General features: G+C 41.8%; 1 protein-coding gene across 1 annotated transcript in view; it reads left to right on the plus strand.

Annotated features, from left to right (window-relative positions):
- The window catches only part of Kiaa1210 (KIAA1210 ortholog), a 135,497-nt gene that overhangs the window by 64,106 nt on the left and 48,413 nt on the right, over nucleotides 1-22,978 (plus strand). Inside the window, exon 2 of the mRNA XM_026790136.1 lies at nucleotides 18,395-18,542. Coding sequence (XP_026645937.1) covers nucleotides 18,395-18,542 — 148 coding nt within the window. The remainder of the gene's footprint in view (nucleotides 1-18,394; nucleotides 18,543-22,978) is intronic.

A 22,978-nucleotide genomic window follows, 5' to 3' on the forward strand; every position in this document is an offset into this window, starting at 1 on the left:
TCCCAAGTCCTGGGATTAAAGACACACGCCACTGTGCCTGGCTTTATTCCTTTGTTTTAAGACAAGATTTCTCTATTGCAGCTCACACTGGCTTTGAACTTGAAATCCTCTTTCCTGCTTCAGCTTCCAGGGTGCTGGGATTACAGACATGCCACCATGTCTAAGGTTCTGGACCTTTCTCCCTTCTCTAACTAGCTGCCTTCTGTCCTTGCCCGGTCCTAGGCCATGTTTCAAGTAAGCCCCTTTTCTGTTGTTGTCCTGTGGAGCTCTAGGGCTCCAGAACGCCCCGTTTCCCAATCCATTGCTCTGCTGCCTCCTTCTTTGTCCTGCCAACACTGTTCTAGAAGTTTCACGATTTTGCTCCAACCCTGAACCAAAGAAACATGAGTCAAATTCAACAGCAATCTTGACTCTGAATCAAAAGATCTGAGGAAGGCAGTCCCATCCCAGTGTCGAGGCTGGAGTCCTCAGGATCTTCTGAACCACCTAGGATCTGTGACCGTCATTTGCTTTCTCTGCCTCTTCTCTAACTCGCCCATGTTGATCCCCTAGTGTCTCAGTGTTCACCTGACCCACAGAGTGATCTGAGTAGTAAATGGTGCATTGCTTCCTTTAGCACTGTTGCTTTAAATGGAGCCATGCACAGCAGCGCCTCTTATGCTGGCATGTTCTAAAAACGTGCTTCTCTCTCTCTCTCTCTCTTTCTCTCTCTCTCTCTCTCTCTCTCTGTGTGTGTGTGTGTGTGTGTGTGTGTGTGTGTGTGTGTGTTCCTGTGGATCTACACCTGTGTGTGCATGTTGGCTTGGGCACTGTCTACCTTGTTTTGGGAAACAGGCCCTTTCATTGATTTGGAGCTCACCAAGTAGGCTAGCCGGGCAGCCCAGTGAGCCCCAGAGATCTGTCTGTCTGTATCTCCATCCCTGGGGTGATAAGAGCCCTCTGTTATACCTGGCTTTTGAAAATACGGTTTCTAAGGATCACGTTCAGGTCCGCAATGCTGGCAAGGCAAGTGCTTTCCTGGCTGAGCCATTTCTCCAGCCCGGGCCAGACCTTTTGGCATTGTGACATAATGCTCTCTCTTCTGCAAAGCTTTTGCCTACGAACCGCAATGAAGTTTTCAAAATCGTAAAAGTCTCTCATAACAATTGAAATAAGTGTATGGTTTTGTGTTTAGCTGTATTCATACCTGTCCTCAGGCACATGTGACCTGTAGGCCGGGGTGACGCATGCCTGGAAAGTCCTCCTGTGTCCATGGAGGTTTCCTATGATCACTTCCTCATGTTGCTCCTCCCAACATCTGCCTTTACATCTGCAGCCTCACTCAGACATAAATCTCAGCATCCTGGTCTGGCTTGCTTGCTGCCCACTAAGCACGCTTTGTGGTATATCGTGGACACACTTCTAACCTTCCTCACCCTCACCTCTGCCCTCTGGGCCCCTGTATGACGCATGCAGACAATACACCTTGTAGTTCTCTGTCTCGTAAATCTTAGGGATGAAAACATCTGTCTGTCTAGTTAGCTTTTCTGTGCCTTGGAGAAATACCTTTTAAAGATTTGTTCTATGGTTTTTAATGATATGTATGTGTGTTCGGGTCTATGTGTGAGCAAGCATGTGCCATTGCTTTGGCCTGAAGAAGCCAAAGGCTACGGTTCCCTGGGAGCTACCTTTCCAGGTGGCTGGGAGCCACCCAATGTGGGGGATGGGAATTGATTTTAGGTTCTCTTCAAGAGCAGTGCATACTCAGAACTATAGAACCCCCTCTCCCTTGCTCCTCCTGGGCACTCCTGTCTTCAAATGTTATTTCCTAGCTCATGAAGATGGGTACGAAACCTTCCCCAGGGTAAGGCGGATGGTGCTGGCAAGGAAGACTAGACTCCTACACACCGCTCTGGATTCCTCACTCCAGCAGAGGTTCCGGTGAGTGGCTGCTCTGGCTTCCCTGGTCAGCAGTGCTGAGGACATTCATTCTGTCTCACCCCATGTCTTAGAAGGCTATGGCTTGGTGCTGTCTTGAGAGGAAGCCTATTGTTTTAAGACTGATCACAGAGAACAATCACAAATCAGGACTTGATGGCAACTTGCCACTGCCCATGGGTGGCTAATGGTTTTCATGAGGCACTTAGTGGATTGAGGTTGGGTCGGGGGAGACTGGATGCAGAGTCTGGGAATTTCAGGCCACCAGAGGCTCCTGCAATGAAGGTCTCCATCCTTTTAGCTGCTTTGGAGACTAGTAGACCCCAACGAGAGTTCCGTGGGCTGCTCCAGCCCAGTAGCTACCCTCCTACTTTCCCTGCCCTGTGATTGTGTGAGGGGACAACAAAAATCAAGCCTGGGGTAACTGTGGAGATTGATAGTACCAAGCCAGAGGCCAGCCGGCCACTTGAACTCTAGGACATCTCTACAGTGCAATTTTCTGTTCACATGATGGAGAATTCTAATGCTCAAGTTCAAACCTCCTCACTCCATTGGGCATTTAAAACTGAACGGGACAGAAAGCAGAAAGCACTAACATGGGCCTTAAAGTAACAGATCTCAGTGCTCCACCTACCCCCCCCCATGCCAGCACACTTGGGAGACATTCCTTGGCTTGGAAATTACTTACCCAAAGCATAAGTGTATGTGTGTTCCTCTGAAGTCGGTGAGAACCTACCTAGGACAGAGGTTAAAATTCTGGATGTTGTCCATGTGAAGCAGCCTCTACAATAACTATAATACCACGGAGCAACTGACCTTCAACATCTCAGGGTTCGGCATCAGCTTGAACTGGTGCAAAAGTCACCAAATTCAACTGACTCCCTGCAGGCCCCACTGTTAGCGAATTCAGAACGAAGCCGTGCCAATGCATTGTTTTGGGGCTTTGGGTTTTTCTTCTTATTTTTGTCTTTGTGGTTTCTATTTTCCCATATTCTTATTGCTTGCATTTTATTTTTTAAAGTAACATTATTTTTATTCCTCTTCTTACATTTATATAATGAGGCTTACATGTTTTCCTCTATTGTGAAAAAGGTTGTCTGTATCTCTTTTCTCCCACTCTTCCTAATATTCTTTCCATCCCTTCTGCTTGTTTCTCTTTTCATTTAAACTACATTCTTCTTTCCCACTCCTCTTTTATTCCCTTCAATTACCATTTCTATTTTTTTAACATAAGTAATTTGACTCATGGTTCACATTTTGTTGTTCATTTATTTTAATTAGTACACAGAACAAGTTTCACTAAGGCATTTTTATCCCTTGGTTGAGCCTCCCTCGGCCTCTCCCCATCCGCCCATCTTTGCTTGGGTCCTTCTGGCTCCTGGTGGTCTTCTTTTCATCTTCATCCCTCATTTATTCCATCACCTTGCCCAGCTCTCTTCTTTCTTCCTGCCTTGAGACAGTTTTTGTCTCAAGAACTTTACACACACTCACTCCCATATAAACACATGCCTGAAGGTTGGAAGTTACACTCTGTGTGTGACAGACCTGCGGTATTTAGCTTTCTGATTTGGGGATAACTCACATCATATACTTGTATTCAGATCAATTCATTTTCTTTCAGATTTTGTAATGTATTTTTTGTCTTTATAGTGGAATAAAATTCCCTTGTGTATGTGTATTGCGTTTTCATTATCCAGCAGTTGGTAGACATCTATGCTGATTCAATGTCCTTGCTCTTATGAAAAGGCTGCAATAAACACAGATGAGCAAGTGTCTCTGTTGGAGGATACGGAGTCCTGTGAGTGTGCATTCAAGAGTAGTACAGCTGGGTCATATGTGATTTCTAGAATTAGTCTTTTGAGAAACCTCCATGTTAATTTCCATGCTGACTCAACTGGTTTATACTCTCACCAACAATGAATAAGTCTTCTTCGCCCCCATAGTCTTAGCAGCCTTTGTTTTCTGATGCTAGCCATTCTGACTGTAGTGAGAAGGAATTTTAGAGTAATTTTAGTTTGCATTTCCATGATGGATAAGAATGCCAAACACCCTTTCAAGTATTTGTTGTACATTTGTATTTATTCTTTTTACTTAAATATTTTATTGAAGTTTTTCTCATACAATATATTCTAATCGCGTTGACACCACTCCCATTGTCAAAATAACAATAGTAGATTTCCTTCTATGACCTATGACTTCACCAGCCATGAGTTTTTGGCCAGGTTTATAGTACCATGTTTGAATCTTCCTGTGGAATGTGCCTTACACCTATCCAATCAAAAAGTGATTGGTTGCCTTGAAAACACTCATGCCACTATTGAGGGAGTGGGCACATCTTTCCTGGTTGGCTGATATTTTAACTCATAGGATTCACATCTAGGGAAGACCATCAATGTCTTTTCTCCCCCAGTAGCCTGCATAACATCTTCCTCAGCTATGAGAAATAGCTGGCAGGGGAGAAACTTGCAGGTAAGCTCAAGCAACAGCATGTCTTCAACAACAAGACCTTACAGCCCAGTTCTAGCGGCAAACCAAGAGCAATGACAATGGCTTGTATTGCTTTGGAAGCCTTTAGGGTCTCCTATACCTGCACCCATAAGGAAGTATCCCATTGGGATTTTTCTTAAATAACATGGCTTCTGGGGGTGCATCCTTCAATCTCTCTTTTAAATTTGTATTTTTAATTAGCTTACCAAAAGGTTTCCATATAGCTTTTTATACACGTTTGGCTTTGTTTAATCCTTCCCCCAGTCCATTGCCTCCTCCAACACTCAACTTACTTCCCATCCTCACCTAAACTTTTTCACCCCCATTATTCCGTGACAGCATTAGTCATGTCACATACGTTCTACTGGCCTTCTCCCCTTAAAGCCTCTCCTTCCCACCCCTACTGGTCCCTGTCTAATATATTGGCCTACACAGACACTCCAGGTTAAAAATACAGATCTTAAATTTAAAGTTGGGATTCACACGTGAAAGAGAACATGGCCCATTTGTCTTTTGGGACTTGGTTTACTTCACTTGGTATAATATTTTCCCCTTCCATCCATTTATCTGAAATTTTCACATTTTCCTTTTTGTTTTCAGCAGAATCAATTTCATGGCATATATGGACCACATTTTTATGACCCATCCATCAATTAGCAGCCATCTTTGGCGACCCCATACAGATCTTTGCATATATGCATAAGAGTGTTATGGCTGGGACGTATACATAATAGTTTTATTTTTAGCTTTTCTGAGGTTGCCATGGTAGCTGCATCAGTTCAAACTTCCACCAATAGTGAATAAGGGTTCTCTTTTCCCCACATCTTGGCAAGAAATTTCTTGTTACCCATTTTCTTTAGGGTAGACATTCAGTCTGGGATCAGATGGAACCTCAAAGAAGACTCGATTCTTCGTTCAACAGATTCTGTATATTGCTCTGTCATTTTTAGTTCTGTAATTTCTAGGCTGCCATAGTTGTTTCTTTTCCCGTTTCTTTTGTGTTTGGATTTTTTCTCTAAGGCCCTAAGGTACATCTTTAAGTTGCTTATTTGAAACCTCTCTGGATTTTTTATTTAGGTATTTAAATTTATGGACTTATGTCTTAAGACTTCTTCCATTGTAATCCCTAGATTTTGGATTTGGTATTTTGTGTCTCCATTTTCATTCATTTCTAGGAATTTTAAAATGTTCTTGACTATTGCAGTGATTCACTTAATAGTCAGTAATATGCTGTATAATCTCCACGAGTTTGTGAATTTTCTGTGGTTTCTCTTGCTTTTGATTTCTAGATGTATTCTACTGTGATCAGATAGTATGCAAAATGTTATTTTAATTTTCCCATATTTTTTGAGAAGTTCTTTGTGTCCTTAAATAGGATCTGGTTTACAGAAACTTTCGTGGGTTACCCAGAAGATTCTGTATTCTGTGGTGTTTGGATAGGCTGTTGTGTAGATGTTGGTTAAGTTCATCTGTTATGTGTCTTAATTACTGCTCCATTGCTATGAAGAGATACCACGACCAACGCAACTCTTCTAAAAGAAAGCATTTGATGGGTGACTTGCTTACAGCTTTAGAGGTTTACTCCATGATCTTGATGGTGGGAAGTGTGGCGGCAGGCAGGCATGGTGCTAGAGAAGTAGCTGAGAACATTGTATCCTGATCTGCAGGCAGAAAGAGGCCTGGTGTGATCTTTTGAAACCTCAAAGCCCACTCCCAGGGACACACCTTCTCCAGCAAGGCCACAACTCTTAACCATTCTAATCCTTCTCAAACACGTTCACCACAATGCAGAAATAGGATGGTTAGTGTGTGATTTTATTTATAGAATGTGGTGCACCTCTGCCAAATGACTGTTCAGAACCGCAAGTCATCTTCGTGGATTGTCCCCTTAACTACTATGAAAAGACCTTTCTGTATCTTCATCAGATCTGGTTTGAAATCTATTTTGTGAGATATTAGATTAGTTTCATCATTTTGTTTCCCAGTTCCATTTGCCTGGAATACCTTTTTCCATCTTTCCATCCTAAGATAGCATCCATCTTTAAAGGCAAAATGTATTTATTAAGGGCAAGAAATAATTGATTCTGTTTTTATTTTTAAGTCCAATCTGCTAGTCTGTATCTTTTGATTAGAAATTTGAGATCATTAGCATCCAGAATTATTATGGGAAAATGTATATGGTCTCTATCACGGTTGATTTTGTAGTGTTTAGTGTTTTTCTAATTCTCATTTGTTAAAATCCCGTTGTTGAATATTTAATCCCATTCCTGTAGGCTCTTTAAAATGTTTATCATTCTTTTCCACCCAAAGCCTCTGCAGAGTTGGCTTAGTATTCATAAACCCCTTTAGTGTGCTTTTTATCATGGGGCATTTTTATCTCTCCTTACATTATGATAAATGTTTTTGCTGATATAATAGCTTTGGCTGGCAGTGATGACCTTTCAGAACTTGAATTACATCTTTTTATGTCTTCCTGGCTTTTAGTATTTATTTATTTATTTATAAATCAGTTATTCCATTGGACCTGCCTTTGTACGCCACTTGGTGTTTTTTTTTTCTTTCTTGCAGTTCTCAATGTTCTTTCTTTGTTCTTTTCTGTCTCTACCTATTTGTTGTTCACTTTTTCTAGACATGGAGAATTTTTGAGCAGTTTATTATTTCAAAAATTTATTTATTTTACATCATGATCACAGTTTCCCCTCCCTCCTCTCCTCCCAGCCCCTCCCCCAACTCCCCTCTACCTCCACACCCACATCCACTCCTCCTCTATCTCCATCCAGAAAGGGGCAGGCTTCCCATGACATGGGGAAATTTTTGCTGTGGTTGTAAAGAAAAGATTTTCCATACCTTTTGCATGGAGCGCTTCTGTGTCTAGAATTTGTTGATTTGGTCATTTCAAGGTGTCTCAAATATCTTCCATTTCAATGTATGTGTTTTAAAATATTTATTGTCATCTTTGATAGAGCATACCAATTCCTTTACCTTGCCTCTGTACTCTGATATTTCATCACCCCCATTCATTCTATGGTAAGACTTTCTACGGAGTGTTTTGTTTGACTTACTAAAAGTTTTTATTTTCAGCATTGTTTCAGTTTCAAGTTTCCTTAATATTTTTTACCTCCTTGCTGAATTCTGTTTTAATGTCCTGCATTGTCTTTCTTACTTCATTCTGCTGTTCATTTTCTCTTAAAATTCCTTAAACCATTTATTTGTTTCTTTGAATCTTGTTATCATGCTTCATTTGAATGATGCAGCTGGTCACATACCATCCATAATTAGAAAATAGAAATGAACGCATGCATGCACGCATGCTGCTTGTTTTGCTTTTTCCATTTCATACACTGCGAAATCCTTTGCTCAGGGAATAGTCCTACCCACAGTTAAGATGGGTCTTCTCACATCGCTGACTGTAATGAATTTAATTCCCCCTAGGAGGGCCTAGAAGTTCACCCAGGTGATTCTAGAGTCTATCAAGTTGATAATTAAGTTAATATTTAAACTGTTTTCTATTTCCTTACTATTATTAATCTGGCCTCAGTAAACATGGACGTGCCAGAAACTCTGCAGTAAGATGTAGACTCTTTGGGGTATTTTTTGGGAGTAGTATAGCCAAGTAGAAATGAAAAACTTAATGAATCAAAAAAAATACAGTGGAAAGCATCACAAATAGATTAAACCAAGCAGCAGAAAAAAAATATCAGGCATAGAAGGGTGGACACAGAAGCACAGAAGGAATTTAGAGTCCCAGATAGACAGGACTAGAGGAGAGTTTCTCCATAACTTAAGATTGAAGTCAAGATATCAAAGTCACAAAACAAAGAAATATTATCAAAAGCTGTAAGAGAAAAAAATGCCAAGCACTTAAAGAGGAAAGATATCAGAGCATCGTAAGTGCATCCAGCAGAAAACTCACAGCCTGAAACACTTAGCATGGTAGATGCCAAAGCCCTGAAAGCAAATAACTGTTATTTAAGATTGATAAATCCAGTAACCTTGTCTTTAAAAATGTGTGGAGAGGGGCTGGAGAGATGTCTCAGAGCACTTTAGAGCACTGGTTGCTCTTCCAGAGGAACCAGGTTTGATTCCCAGCAGCTACGTGGTGGCTCACAACAGTCTATGACTCCATTTCTACGGGCTCTGACAGCTTCTTCTGGCCTCGATGGGTACTGCATGCACATGGTGCCTAGACATACATCCCAGGTTAAGCACTCAGACACATTAAATCATTTTTTTTAAAAAAAAGATAGGTAAATAAATCTTAAAAACTAAAAAAAACTATGGAGAAATAAAGACATTTAAAGACAAGTAGAAACTAAAGCAATCCGTGCCCACCAGGCTAGCATTTCAGGAGATATTTAAAATAATCTCGACAATCCAGGAGGAAAAAGGCAGTAAGCAGCACTTCTTCATTGTTTGGGCATCAGCTGCTGCCTCCAGGTTCCTGCCAGAGTGCCTTCGGATGATTCTGCTCATGGGTGAGGTAGCAGCTGCTTCTTTGCACAGTCAAAGGGATGCCTATGCATTTAAGATCTAAGGAGATCAGAAGGCTTGCAATTGTCAGCCTAACTGAGACTCTTCAGGGGTCTCATTTTCTGGGAGGCATTGTTATTTCATTGAGTGTACACCCACCAAGGATAACAGAATGGCCTCTCCTTAGGCCAGCTCCTCCCTGTTAAGAGGCTGCTCTATTTCATGCGAGACACAACTGAGAGAACAAAGACTATTCTCTTTGTTGAGAGCATGGGGTGACCGGCAGATTGTGTCTTCCAACCCACACAGTACAGACTAAAGGTTCTCAAGAAGAAACCAAAAAGTTACGAGTTGCTGTCACAAGGGGTACGGGTGATCCAGCGTGGGACGAGAGCACGCTCTTGGGGCCTGGTTTCTCATCTTTGCTTCCTGACTCTATATCCAAGGTCCAGGGAGTGGCTTTCGGTGTCTCCCCCACCCCCCCGAGTCCCTGTTGCCGACTCCCCTCCCTGGTGCCTCTGGAGTTGTAAGGACAGGGATGAATTGAGTCAAACCACACAGAGTCCGACCAGCTAAGAGAAATTCATAGCCCACGCCAACATCCACTTTTCTTTCTTCTACCTCTGTTCCTGCCCCACTTTTTGAAGAGGTTCAGTTCTCTCAACTAATGTATTATTGACTGTCAGGATCTGTAACAGCAGGAACTATGACAAAAACTAATAAAACAAAAAAAAAATATCAGGCACACCCTGCTTGAAACAGAAGTGAAGGCTAGTGGGGAGTTTGGGGACAGTGCCTGTAACACATGTTCTCAGTAATATCCTCATCCAGACTTTGTCTCCAAGTTTCAATCACCTCTCACCAATACCAGCAAATTACAAAATTCAGTGGGTGAATTTATTTATTAAGTCAAAGCTCTCGAGTTACTTTTGTTTATTTATAGGTTCGCCTATGCAATCCAGAAACTCCGTATGTAGACCATAGTGACTCGCCTTGAACTCACAGACATCCTCCTGCCTCTGCCTCCCATGTGCTGGGATTAAAGGAGTACATTACCATGCCCAGAAAATCATCTCGATGATTATCTCCACCAGCTGCTCTTCAACAATGCCTTTGAGAAAACACTTCATATCCAAACCCTAATACTGAAGCTAGCCCAAACTTCTGAGCCCAAGTCATCCTCCTGCCTCAGCCTTCTGAGTGCATGTATTACAGACATGCACCACCATGAGGTTTCTTGATGGCTGTTAACCAAAGGTTGCTCTCAGCTACAAGACAGAGAACACCCAGCTGCCAGATGGTCTCTGCCTTTGTGGTCTTTACACCATGACAATTTGTTTCGTCAAGGCCAACAAAAGCATCTGCTACAGCCTCAAATCTCAGATGTGTGTATCTAACATCTAGACCCTCTTTTACTGGGCTCACATAGTTAGGTTAGGCCCACCCATAACCAAGGGGAGGGAAAAACAGGGCATGCATACTGGGATTGCAAAGCTTGGGATCTAACCACTTGTAGTGAGTATCTTGTACGCAGAGTGCTCCTAGGCAATGATGCTACTTAGCTAAGCAAAATGCTGTCCCTGACCACCAGGTGATGCTGGTTATGGAAGATGTATGTGCAAAGAGCCAAGAGCAGGATGGGATAGACATGGCTGTTTGAGTCACCAAGAACAAGAGGGAACTTAAAGGTATGGGCATTTGGGAAGATGGCATTCCAGGCATAACGGACAGGCTGTGCATAGTTCAGATAAAGCAAAATAACACAGTATGTTTAGGGAATGAATGGTTCTAGGACACCACAACTTGGGGATGAGAGTACAGGAGGCTACTGGGATATGAAGGGCAAGGGGCCACCCCGAAAGTGTAGAAAGTTAGGGTTTTACCCTTTATGCAGCAGACACTTGGTGACTAAGTTTAAACAGAGAAAGGAGCTAATGCAACTCGTATGGCAGTTTAGTGTGACAAGAAAAATGCAAACACACTGTTCATATTTTACAGCGATTCCACGTTGAACTGATATTTTATTTTAATCAGATTCAATAAAATACCTTATCAAAAATAATTTCACCTTTTTTCAGGGTTGCTCCTTTTTAAAGTGGTGCTGCTAGGGAATTTTTAATTGTGCATATGGTGGACAATTGTGTTTCTGTTCATGTTTGTTGGGCCAGGACTTTATTGTTGATAAAGAAGAGGGCCAAGGACAAAGCCCGAATGCTATGTTTCAAAATCAGGGCTAGGAGAATGGGCCGTTAGAGGAACCTGGGAAGGACCAGCCAATAAAGAAAGAGGAAAATTCGGGGAGTGTGATGTTCTGCACAGCAACTGATACAAATGTTTTAAAAGGGAGAGCAGGAGAGAGAGAGATACTGTGGGAAGGCTGGCTCTGGGCAGAGCAGTTCTGTTCCCGGGGCCGAGCAAGGCAGGCGGTTTTGGAGTCCTCGCTGGGACGAGCATGGAGAAGTCTGAGTGAAGCCGCAGAACAAGTGAGTAGAGACAACTCAGGGATTTTGTCCCGCAGAAGATGTGGAGGGGACAGGGAACGACTTGCAGTAAAGGGGAGGTTTATTCATTGTGCCTTGATTTTGGGCTTGGTGACGAGTGGAGATGGTCCATGGACCCGCCTGAGATAAGTGATTGCTGGTGATGTCGTGGGGCATTTAGGATCAGTTGGGGGAAATGAGGCATGTATTCCAGGAAAAAAATTCAGACTGAACTCTGGGGTTTAAATGGAATTGCTTCTCATAGTGACACCGAGTTGCAGGAGAGTTAAAATACCCCTTTGTCTTTGCTCCTCCTTTGTCTTTTGTCAATTTCTCTTTATTGACTCTCCTTCATTCTACCACTGGGGATGGTGAAGCAAGGACAGTGTGAGACTAAGAGGGCCTGGCATCGTATGCAACAGGCACCTTTGCCAGGGGCTTCTGAAGTTCAGACATAGTTTCTTCCCCTCTGTGTGGTGTGAGTGCTGAGAAGTATTGCCATGTTCACTAAGATGGCCACAAGTGTCACAGTGAGTCCCCATTCATCAATCCCAAACACTACCCCCCCGACCCTGCAGCCCTAGGCAAGCTAACTTATAAATCCATGCATTTGCGTCTTCTATTATTGGGATTACTGTCATTTTAAGGGATGATATCTACCTCTAGTGGTAATTACTTTGGTATTTTTTTCTTAAATAGTTAAAGAAAATAACTTAAGGCAATATGATTTTTACTGTATCCTATACATTGAAGGAATCATCTTTTCCTCTTATATTCTGCATTTTTTTAGTGAGTTTACCATGGCTGAGTCTTTAAGTGAAGTGTCCAGCAGCATGGAAGGTTTGGAAGATGAGGGTAAGTCACCCGATAAAATCTTAATTAATGACCAATGCTGGATTCACTGTGTACCGTCATCAGGAAAAAGCCCAGTGCCATCAGAAAGGGGACCAATAGAGGGGGATAGAAGGGAAAAGGGGTTTTAAAGGAGGGGTGAGGAAGACAAAAACAATAGAATCTACATGACACAAAAGCAAGATGGAGGCTACTAGGCCTAGGAAGTGGAGCAGCAGAGAGGAGGGTGGGGCATGGGAGGGGAGGAGCAACAAAGCCTAAAACCTTTGCAGCCGCTGCTACTCACTAAGGTAGAAGTAGTTCTGTTTATTTAGAAATAAAAAACAGAACGGAACCATAGCATCATGAATTTCATTAGGATTTCATTGCAGATAGTAATTCAGACTCAGCCTAGGGAGGGAACTGTAACGAGGAGTAAAGGGGATAGAAACAAAAGAGGCCACCACAAGCATCTAAGTTCAGAGCATGAACCGGCTCCTATGCGTATCCTAGCTGTTAATGTTTATGCATATGTGGGTGTGAGTGCCGAACGGGCCACCATGCTGGGAACTGTGGAAGAGGCCTTGAGGAAGGGAAGAGGCCTGCAGAGGAACACAGCCACCAGGTTGCTGGGAGTGGAAGAGGGCGGGAACAGTAGCATGGGGTGAGGAAATGGGAGGAGAAGCCAACAACAACAACAACAAAAACCTTACTTGAAAATGTCACAATGAAACCTATGTGTGCTAATTAAAAAATAAAAATATTAAATTAAAAAGTAAAAAACATGTCATTTGCAAACTTTCTTCAAATATGTATTCATGGACTAAGCTGTGGTGCTATCTATGAGTGACAGATGAACCTGAGAGGAAAGATAGAAACGGAGAGATAAATCACAAAGACTGCTTATGAATTTCTTTCTGTTATTAGTGTATATTAATTATATAAAAATGTTTTTCATTGTCAAGTTTTTATATATGTATGTATCTCAATTTTAATATGGTCTCCCCATTACTATTTCTCTTCCAAAAGTATATTTAAATGGAACTGTGAGACACAAAGCGAAAATTTACTTTAAAGATAGAAACAAATGTAATAGCCAATTGGGTTTTTTTTTAATTTATTTGCTGAGTTTTCTTCAGTCATGTATGGCGTAGAAGACTGTCTATCTAGAACTCCTCATGGCTTCCTGTGGGGAGGTGAGCTTACTGGACTTGTGAGTGCTCTCGAGCTCTGGTTAGCAGGGTCTCAGAGAGTTTAGGCACCCCAGAATATTTATGAAATGGAGGCAGGGATGAATGAGTGAATGGATGGATGAAGGGATGAGCAGAATGCCTACTCACCAAAGCAGACCCAACTAAGTTATCAGCTGACTGAGACTGATTCCTACGGGCAAGGGCAGCAGTGTGCTAATCTTGATGAAGGGTGGATAGCGAGAAATTCTTTTGCTCTGTTCTCTAGAATTTTCAAAACATTAATTAAAAAAAAACAAAAAGGCCATTTGGAGATGGAAGGTAGGAAAAGTTAGGTGTGTGTGTGTGTGTGTGTGTGTGTGTGTGTGTGTGTGTATGCGTGTCTGTCTGTCTGTCTGTGTTTATTTCCCAAGGATCAAAGCAAGAGAAAAAGGTTGTCATTTTATATTATGAATTTTAAAGCTGTGTTCAACCCAGATGGAACGGATTGCCCATGTACATGGTGGATAAACAAACACAGGGAGCAGCAGCGACAATTGCTTCACTGGGTTTATGATTCCTTCTGCAGGTGGCATGGAGCAGCCTTTAAAGGGATGTTCCATGGCACGTGACACGTTCATTCAGGCTTTGTTGAGAAATGATACTGAAGGTTGCTTGTTGTTTGGAAATCAATGGCTTTGTTGGAGAAAGCTAGATAGCTGTCACTCTCAGTTGTCACCAGTGTTTTCTGGCTGTAATAGTGACACCTTGTGGTGACATGAGTTAAAGGCATATAGGTGACTTAATACTCCAGGGCATAAAGTTTTTACCCCTTACCTGCCTAACTACCCTTTATATTTTTAGTGGCTTTTGAAAACAAGAATTGTGTGGCTCATTTTCTGGCAAGTTAAAGGAAATCCTTACAAAAAGAAAACTTGAAAAAGCATCTTTATATACTCAAACATCTGGCAAACCTCTTTGACTGTATTAGGACTTCACAAGTGTGTGTCTAGCAGCTGGTTGCTGTCTAAGCTAGTGCCCTGCTTCCACACCACTGTTCAGGATCAGTGAGCAACCAACACACCTTGTTTGCCAGTTTGGCCTCTTTGTGTTGCCCCAAATCCCTGCTAGCAAAGCTATGCAAACCCCATGCTCACAGCAATTAGACCCCCCAAAGGTACGATGGAAACATTCTTTGTCCTCTAGTGCCTCTAGTGGAAAGAGACACGCATCGCATCGTTTAAAGTATTTTGAATCCTTCTGGGAAAAGAAGTTGCTGCTTCCCTCCAAAGAGTGCAGAATGGGTGAAAACTGGAATCAGTGCATACCGAATGCTAGTACACAAGTCATCCTGTTAAGTCAGAAGGATAAAGCATGTGAGAGTGTGATTTGGTCTGCTCTGCTCATGATTACACTTGGCAAGCTCGGTTTTGCAGCCTTAACCACTTATTGGTACTCAGCTATCCCACGTTCACTGGTTGTGTGGCAAATGGAGCTATCCGCTGTGGCTGCATCTATCTTGTCTTTGTTGCTTTGTAAGAACTCTGAAACATCTAGCTTAGCTTTCCTGGCATCCGTTCCTGGATTCTGAAGCAAGGGGGAGAGGGGCAGTAGGCTCTGTATTTCTAGGCATGGTGAACATTCAGAAAGTCAGTTTTGGTCCTCCGGTTTTGTTTTTTTTTTAAATTTATTTCTTTATTATGTATACAATGTTCTGATGTTCTGCCTGCATGTATGCCTGCCTGCCAGAAGAGGCCACCAGATCTCATAAATGTCTGTGAGCCCCCATGTGGTTGCTGGGAATTGAACTCAGGACCTCTGGAAGAGCAGCCAGTGCTCTTAACCTCTGAGCCACCTCTCCAGCCCCGGTTCTCCGGTTTTGAAAGCAGATGCTAATGCTTCTAATGGCTGGAATGTAGCAGGTTCTTTCCTGCTTAGCCCAACTCTTCCTTAAGGGCCTGCACACTAATGTGATTGGTGGGTTGGAGCTGGCTCAGTCTGGCTTAGGCTGGCTCAAACTGGTTCAAGCTGGTTTCAGAAACTGATTCAACATGGCCATAGTAGGGGTGTTTCCACTGCACCAACAGGTGAAGTGTGCACACCAGGGCATTTCCCTACAAGGGGCTAACTGTGAAGCATTGTCTAGGATAAAACCACAATTATGATTGCACCAATTAGAACTGCACATTACCTTAGTACTATAGTCCCAGCACTCAGGGCATAGAGGCAGGAAGATGGTGGGTTTGAAGCTCCCCTCATCTGTGAAGTGAGACCCTGTTTTTTTTAAACTGTACAGTTTCCTAAATTTAAAAAAAAATCAGATGATTGAAAAAGAAAGCGAAGTCTGAGGTAGAGGCACTCAGCTGCACCCCAGTACTCTTGATTACAGCAAGTGGATGGATCAACAGTCTGAGGACAGCCGAGGCTACACATCAAAATCCTTAAAAAACTCACAGTTTCATAGATTTACAAATTTAAAAGATTAAGAGATTGATAGTGTAGGCCTAGAATACCAGGATTTTGAGGTGGAGGCAGGAGGGTGAAGAGTTTTGAGGCTAGCCTCATCCACATAGTGAGACCATGTTTTTTTTTTCCTCACAACTTTGATGTAAGAAACTAGAAACTTAAATAAGAACCTTGGTGGTGGCACAGGACAGCGATGCCAGAACTCAGTGATATGGAAGCAGGAGGATTGTGAGTTCCAGGCCAACCTGGGCTACAGTGTGAGACCTTGGTTTTTAAACTACCACAATTTCTAAGATTTAAATATTAAAAGACTAAAAGAGGAAGCCTAGCCTATAGTGGTGGCCTATAATGCATCAACAAGGGCACAGTCAAGCCTGGGGTCGTAGCAAACTCCTATAATACCGAACTCCGTATGTGGAGGGACAAAGATCAAGAGGTTGAGGATAGCCTGGGCTATAGAGCAAACCTCGGTTTTTCTTTGTTTGGCTGGTTTGTTTTTGTTTTTTTTGAGACAGGGTTTCTCTGTAGCTATGGAGCCAGCAGTCCTGAAACTCTCTCTGTAGACCAGGCTGGCCTCGAACTCAGAGATCCACCTGCCTCTGCCTCCTGAGTGCTGGGATTAAAGGTGTGCGCCACCACTGCCCTGCAAGGCTCAGTTTTTTTTTTAACCACCACATATTTCTAGATTAAAGAAATTAAACAGTAAAAAATAAGGCTAGGATTGAGGTGGTATTCCTCTGGGTGTGGAGGTAAGAGAATCCCAAAAGTGAGGGCTATAGAATGAGCCCCTGTTGCTTTAATCCCCACACTTTCCTAAATTTAAGTATTTAAAAGGTTAAAAGAGATAGTCAAGCCTGGGATGGTGGCACAGGCCTGTAATATCATCCCTGAGGGTGTAGAAGGCAGAGGATGGAATTTAAGGACAACCTAGGTACAAAGAGAATCCTTTCTAGAAAAGAAACATGCACACACAATTCCCTAGATTTAAGACATCAGAAGATTAAAAGAGCAGGTCAAGCCTCCATAGGTGTCATAGGCCTGTAATAACAGCACTTATGGTGTGGAGGCCAAAGGATCAAAGGTGCGAAGTTAGTGTAGGCTACATATTGGGACCTTAAAACACCTCACAATATCATTTTTTTTTAAAAAAAATAGAATATCGAAAGAGAAGGCAATGCCTAGAGTGGTGGCACAGGCCTGCGATACCAGAACTTAAGTTCGGACACAGGGGAATCAAGAGCCCCACCCATTTCAGACCATGCCCTTAAGTAGGCCCAGCTCTCCCCAAGCGCCTCTGCTCCAGGCTCCGCCCCTGCTTGGTCACACCTCCCTTAGTCCCTTCTCCTCAGCCACCGGAGTCCACCCTCAGCACGCACTACCTCCCCATCTTATCTCCCTAAGCCCCGCCCCCAGACCCAGCTTTCATCTTCTATGGCCCCGCCCCTCCACGACCGAGGCCCTTAATGGGGCTGGCCTCTACCACATAGTGAGGTCCCATTTTTAAAACCCCCTCAATTTTATAGATTTAAGAAATTAGTTTAAAAGAGAAGACAAGGCCTAGGTGGTTTTATTTATTACAGGCCTGCAATACCAAGACTTGGGGTGTGGAGGCAGTAGAATTGAAAGTTTGAGATCTGTATTTTTTTTTAACCTCTAGAATTTCCCACATTTACAAAATTGAAACATTAAAAGACAACGTCAGGTCTGGGTGGTGGCCCAGACCTGCAATAACAGCATGGGGTGCTGAGACAGGAGGATCGAGAGTTTTTGACCAGTTTGACCTACAGGCTTTTGTTTGTTTGCTTTTTATTTTTTTTATTTTATTTTTATTTATTTATTTTTTTGCTCTTGTTTTGTTTTGTTCTTATCCTCCCCACTTTTCTAGATTTGATACATGTGTTGTTATACCAGCCCTCTGGCTGTACAGGCAGGAAGAACCTAAGTTTGAGGCCACCCTGGCTTACAGAGTAAGACCCTGTGCTTTCTGAAAATCCCTACAATTTCCTAGATTTGAGCAATTAGAGGAATAAAGATGAGGTCATATCTGAGGGTGAGTATCACAGGCCTGTAATATCAGCACTAGGGAGCTTCAGGCAGGAAGATCACAATTTCAAGGCCAGCTGATATATATATATATATATATACACACACACACACACACACACACACACACACACACATATATATATATATATATATACACATACATACATCCTGGGTCTTCCCTTCCACAAATTTAAATAAAATAAAATCAAGAAGGATGAAAGCTAAAAAAATAAAATGTAGATGAGCTTTCTCAGTCATTGAAATTAACAAGCAAATTGGTACTTTGTGAGTATTGGCCGGGATTGAGGCTACCTTAAGACCCCACAAGCTGTGTCCTGGGTTGTTCCTTCCCACAGCAATCCAGATACCTGCTTATTGAATTTCTAAGGATGTCACAAACACATGAATGGTATGGTGGGTACCAGAGGTAAAATCTTCAAGGCACCTGAGACCATAGGCCTCTTCCTGCCGCTTCCCTACCTTCACTCTTCTGCTGCGCTCAGCCTCATGGCCATTTCTCATTTCCAGGAAAGAAGAAATCCAAGTTTAAAGCCTTTAAGAGCTTTTTTGGCAAGAAGAAGAAGAAAGAGCCGGAAGATGTCCAGGAAGGGAACGTGGTAAAGCCAAGGCTTTCTAGTAGCAGTCTGAAGCCAGTTACGGAAATCAAAGTGCACAAGTAAGCTCAGATGGGGTCAGGGGCTGGGGCTGGAGCTGGATTCAAACATGCACAAGCAGGTAGAACAATCAAACTCCAGGCCTACTGCTCACGATGAGCTCGTGGCCCATTTCAGACAGTCAGGATGGCTCATGTCATTCAGAGGTTTGGTCTTTTGACCTGCTTTGCTTACCTCATCTCCAGACTGCAGAGCAGGAAAATGGAATCTAGGTTCCTATGTAATAAAATCTCAGGAAAAGGAGTGTTGAAGCATAGAAGAGCTTAGCCATAAAATCTTTGGTTGTTTTAAAGTACACAAACAAACTAGCATGCTCGATCCATCTTTCACTCCCCCTCGGGATACTGGGTGGTCACAGGGATTTGGGGAAAGCTGTTTCTTAGCCACTCATTGACACCCATTCACATTTTTATATGTGGTGTTCCAATTTAAACATTACCTTTCTCATTCATTGGGATCTCCTGTACCTGCAGCTGTCCCTAGACCAACCAGATCTCCCTCTATGGAACACTTTGGTCAGTTCTCAGGATGTTAAACTGCAGACATCTGGAGGTGGCACATAGAGTTCACCATTCTCTGAGGCTCTGCCATGCCAAGGCTCTCCTAGTCCTCTCCTCTCCCAAACACTTCCCATGGCATTATGACATTAAAGTATCTGTGGTTCTGTAATGACCGTACCCATGATGAGGACTTTCAGATAGCTTTGCCAAGAGGAGGGGGGTTGAAAAGAAGGGCTCATTTCATACTGTTCAAGCAATACCATTGTAGAACATGGTCTCAGAGTTCAAAGTAAGACTAGAAGAAGCCTGTCTACACAACAGAGGGGTGGGGGATGAAGGGAATATCTAGCACATTCTGCACTATTTCTGCAAATTGGTAATGGGTATTTCTATAACAATGGTAACTTCTCACTCCAAAATGGTCTGTTTAGTCTGCTGTTTTTGCCACTGTCTTAGTTAGGATTTCTATTGCTGTGAAGAGACATGATTACCATGGCAACTCCTATGAAGGAAAACATTTATTTGAGGTGGGGGCTTACAGTTACAGAGGTTTAGACCATTATCATCACTGTGGGACATGGCAGCGTGCAGGCAGACATGAGCCAGAGAAGGAGCTGAGAGTTAATACATCTTGACCCTCAGACAACAGGAAGTTAGTCTGAGACACTGTGCTTGGCTTGAGCATGTAGGAAGAGGGCCTGCTTGTTCACCCTGGCCGCCTGGCTAGCTTAGCCCCGAAATAACTACACAGAAACTGTATTAATTAAACCACTGCTTGGCCCATTAGCTCTATCTTCTTCTTGGCTAACTCTTACATCTCAATTTAACCCATTTCTATTAATCTGTATATCACCACAAGGTCATGGCCTACCAACAAAATTCCAGCACATCTATCTCCAGCGGCTCCATGGCGTCTCCCCGACTCTGCCCTTCTTCCTCCCAGCATTCAGTTCCATCTTCCCTGCCTACCTAAGTTCTGCCTTATCAACAGGCCAAGGCAGTTTCTTTATTCATTAATGCTAATCACAGCACACAGAGGGGACTCCTACATCATGAGTATATATGAGACCTCAAATCCACCTCCACAGTAGCACACTTCCTCCAACAAGGCCACACCCATTCCAACAAGGCCACACCTCCTAACAGTGCCATTCCCTATTTGCGAGGGAGAGAGGAAGCATGGGGGGTTAGAGGTAAGAAGGGAGAGGGGAAAATGTAGGTGGAGTTTTCTTATACTAGGAGGTGCTTACAAATTACCACACAGAGGCTTACATTACCTATAAATGCTCAGCTGATGGCACAAGGTTATTACTAACTAGCTCTTATATTTAAATTAATCCATTTTTATTAATCTATATTTTGCCACTTGGCTTGTGGCTTGTTATCTCCTTTTCTACACATCCTGCTTACTCAGCAGCTGACTGGCATCAGCTGTGACTGCCCTGACTCTGCCCTTCTCTCTCAGCATTCTCCCAGTTGTTAGGCTGCCTTGTCCAATCTCTTTCTGCCCTGCTATTGACCAGTCAACTTTATTATTAATAATGAGTAGAATCTACAGAGTTTCCCCCTTTTGGTTTAGTTAAAAGGGAAGGTTTTAACTTTAACATAGTAAGATTATATATAGCAAAAACAGTTATTAAGAATTACAGTAACAATATCCAATCCATTTGTATTTGGCAAAATTAGAGAAAATACTCTATTATATATCTTATCTTGGTGAGTATCTAATTTACATTTTATCCTAACTAAGAAAAATTTTAACTATGACTATTTAGTCTTTAACTCTGTCAAAGACCCCATGAAAGGTGAAATGTTACCTAATGACAGGAACATCAGGCTGCCTGGACAGTCACCCAAAGTTCCTCTTTGGAATGTTGGGGCATCCAACTCTGGCCTACAGGCCTAGCATATCTGATAGACTATCCTGTGAAACAGAGAATTTTGAAGAACAGTTATACCTTGTCTTGGCAAAGTTTGGCATTCACCTTTCTTGAGTCCTACTGGTCCAGTTTGAACAGTGACTGACTGCCAGCAATTGAGGCAAGGGAAGTTTATTTGTCTATGACTAGATTTTGCCATAAAGAAAAAAAACTCCATACAGAGTTTCTTCAATGCCTATTTTCTTCTCTGAAGTATATTGGTGCTGCCAGGATCAGATGTGTCTCATTGTCACAAAAAGCCTTAGGTTATTAACTATATTAAATGTCATATTCTGTAGGTCTTTGAAAAGTCTGAAGATCATCTATCTATCTAAACCTATGTTTATGACTTTGAAATGTATCTAACATGACTATAATTTTGACTATTATAAATGACTATTAATCTGTATTTTTAAATTACATATTACATTTTTAATTGAGCTGTATAAACACAATACCATAAACAAGAGTAGAAATATACATACAGTATAATAAGATTAACAAATTTGTATCAATAAACTAAAATCCATATCAATGTAAAATATTTTGAGATTAACTATTGTTTTTTGGTTTAAAGTAGATTCAATAATCTACCCCTTCTCCCCATTATTTTTTTAAAAGATTTTATTTATTACATATACAATACAGTGTTCTGCCTCCATGTCAGAAGAGGGCACCATATCTCATTGTAGATGGTTGTGAGCCACCATGTGGTTGCTGGGAATTGAACTCAGGACCTCTGGAAGGGCAGTCAGTGTCCTTAACCTCTGAGCCATCCATTCCCATAATTTTTATAGTATATTCACATTTATTATTTTATTGTTATTTTAGAAAGAGACATTTATTTTTTGTTTAGTCCTTTTTGATCATGACCAATAACAATTTATAACCAACCCACCTTAAATGAAAATAAACATTTATAATCAGTATTTTGGAAATGTGGACATAGTTTTCTAAACTACTTCCTGCTGATTGGGGGCACTGGCAATCTTTGGAGAAACCCTGAGGAAAAGAGAATAATTGTTTAGTCTTAGCTGGAGTATTTTGTAAGACTGGATGATCTCAGTCAGTAACCTTGAAGTTGGGTCACCTGGACTGTCTTTATTGGTATCTTGTCCCCTTGCTCTGAAAATACGTAAATTTTTAAAGGTAACATACATATCTGTATCAATATAAATATTGAATGCGCAGAGTACACAAGTTAGCCAATGAATCTTTGTTTTATGTGTTTGAGCAGGCAAAATATGCATTGCATGTCTTGTAGTTTCTTTAGGTTTATTTTCCCATGTCTGTAGTCAAGATTTTAGGGGGTCTTTCCTGATCAAACCTGATTTTCTTTACCCAAGAATGAATCCATAGCCTCTTATTTTATGTGAAAATAAAAGCATAACCTTTCACCCAAAGTAACATATTTTTTAACTTAAATTTTAAAGTTATTTTTAAAATATATAGGTTGGTTCAGTCTATCGGTTTTTATTGTCCAGTGTCTCTTAGCAGCCAAAAAGTTCAAAGATAACACAATAATATACAGTATTTAGACTCTCTGTGTATTTTACATTTTATGTGACTTATTTTTATTACTCTATTCGTTTTTAAGGATTTTATTTTAAAACTATATTTTTTACATCAAAGACTGTATATATTCTTTTTTCTCTCTCACAAGCCTACACACATTTTTTAATACATTGTGACCCATTTAGAGGCTTTTTTGGGGTCTGAATCTGTCCTTACTGTGCATCTTTAACCCTTCCTGTCTACATGAGCAAAACTCATAAACCCATCATGTAGCATGCTGGCAGAGCTCTCAAGCCTGCAGGCAGCAGCTAGAAGAAGTCTCTCTGTGCTGCTACCCATGGAAGAGATTGCAGGAACCCATTATGCCACTTAAGCTCAAGACCACATGCTGCAGCCAGGAGATGTGTCTCCATACCATGGCCTACATGAGAGACATAAATTAGGAAGCTGTTCTTGGTTATATTTCTTTTTTGAAAAAAAAAGATTTATTTTAGCATGTATACA

This window comes from Microtus ochrogaster, unplaced genomic scaffold (genome assembly GCF_000317375.1).
Source record: "Microtus ochrogaster isolate Prairie Vole_2 unplaced genomic scaffold, MicOch1.0 UNK42, whole genome shotgun sequence".
Taxonomy (NCBI): domain Eukaryota; kingdom Metazoa; phylum Chordata; class Mammalia; order Rodentia; family Cricetidae; genus Microtus; species Microtus ochrogaster.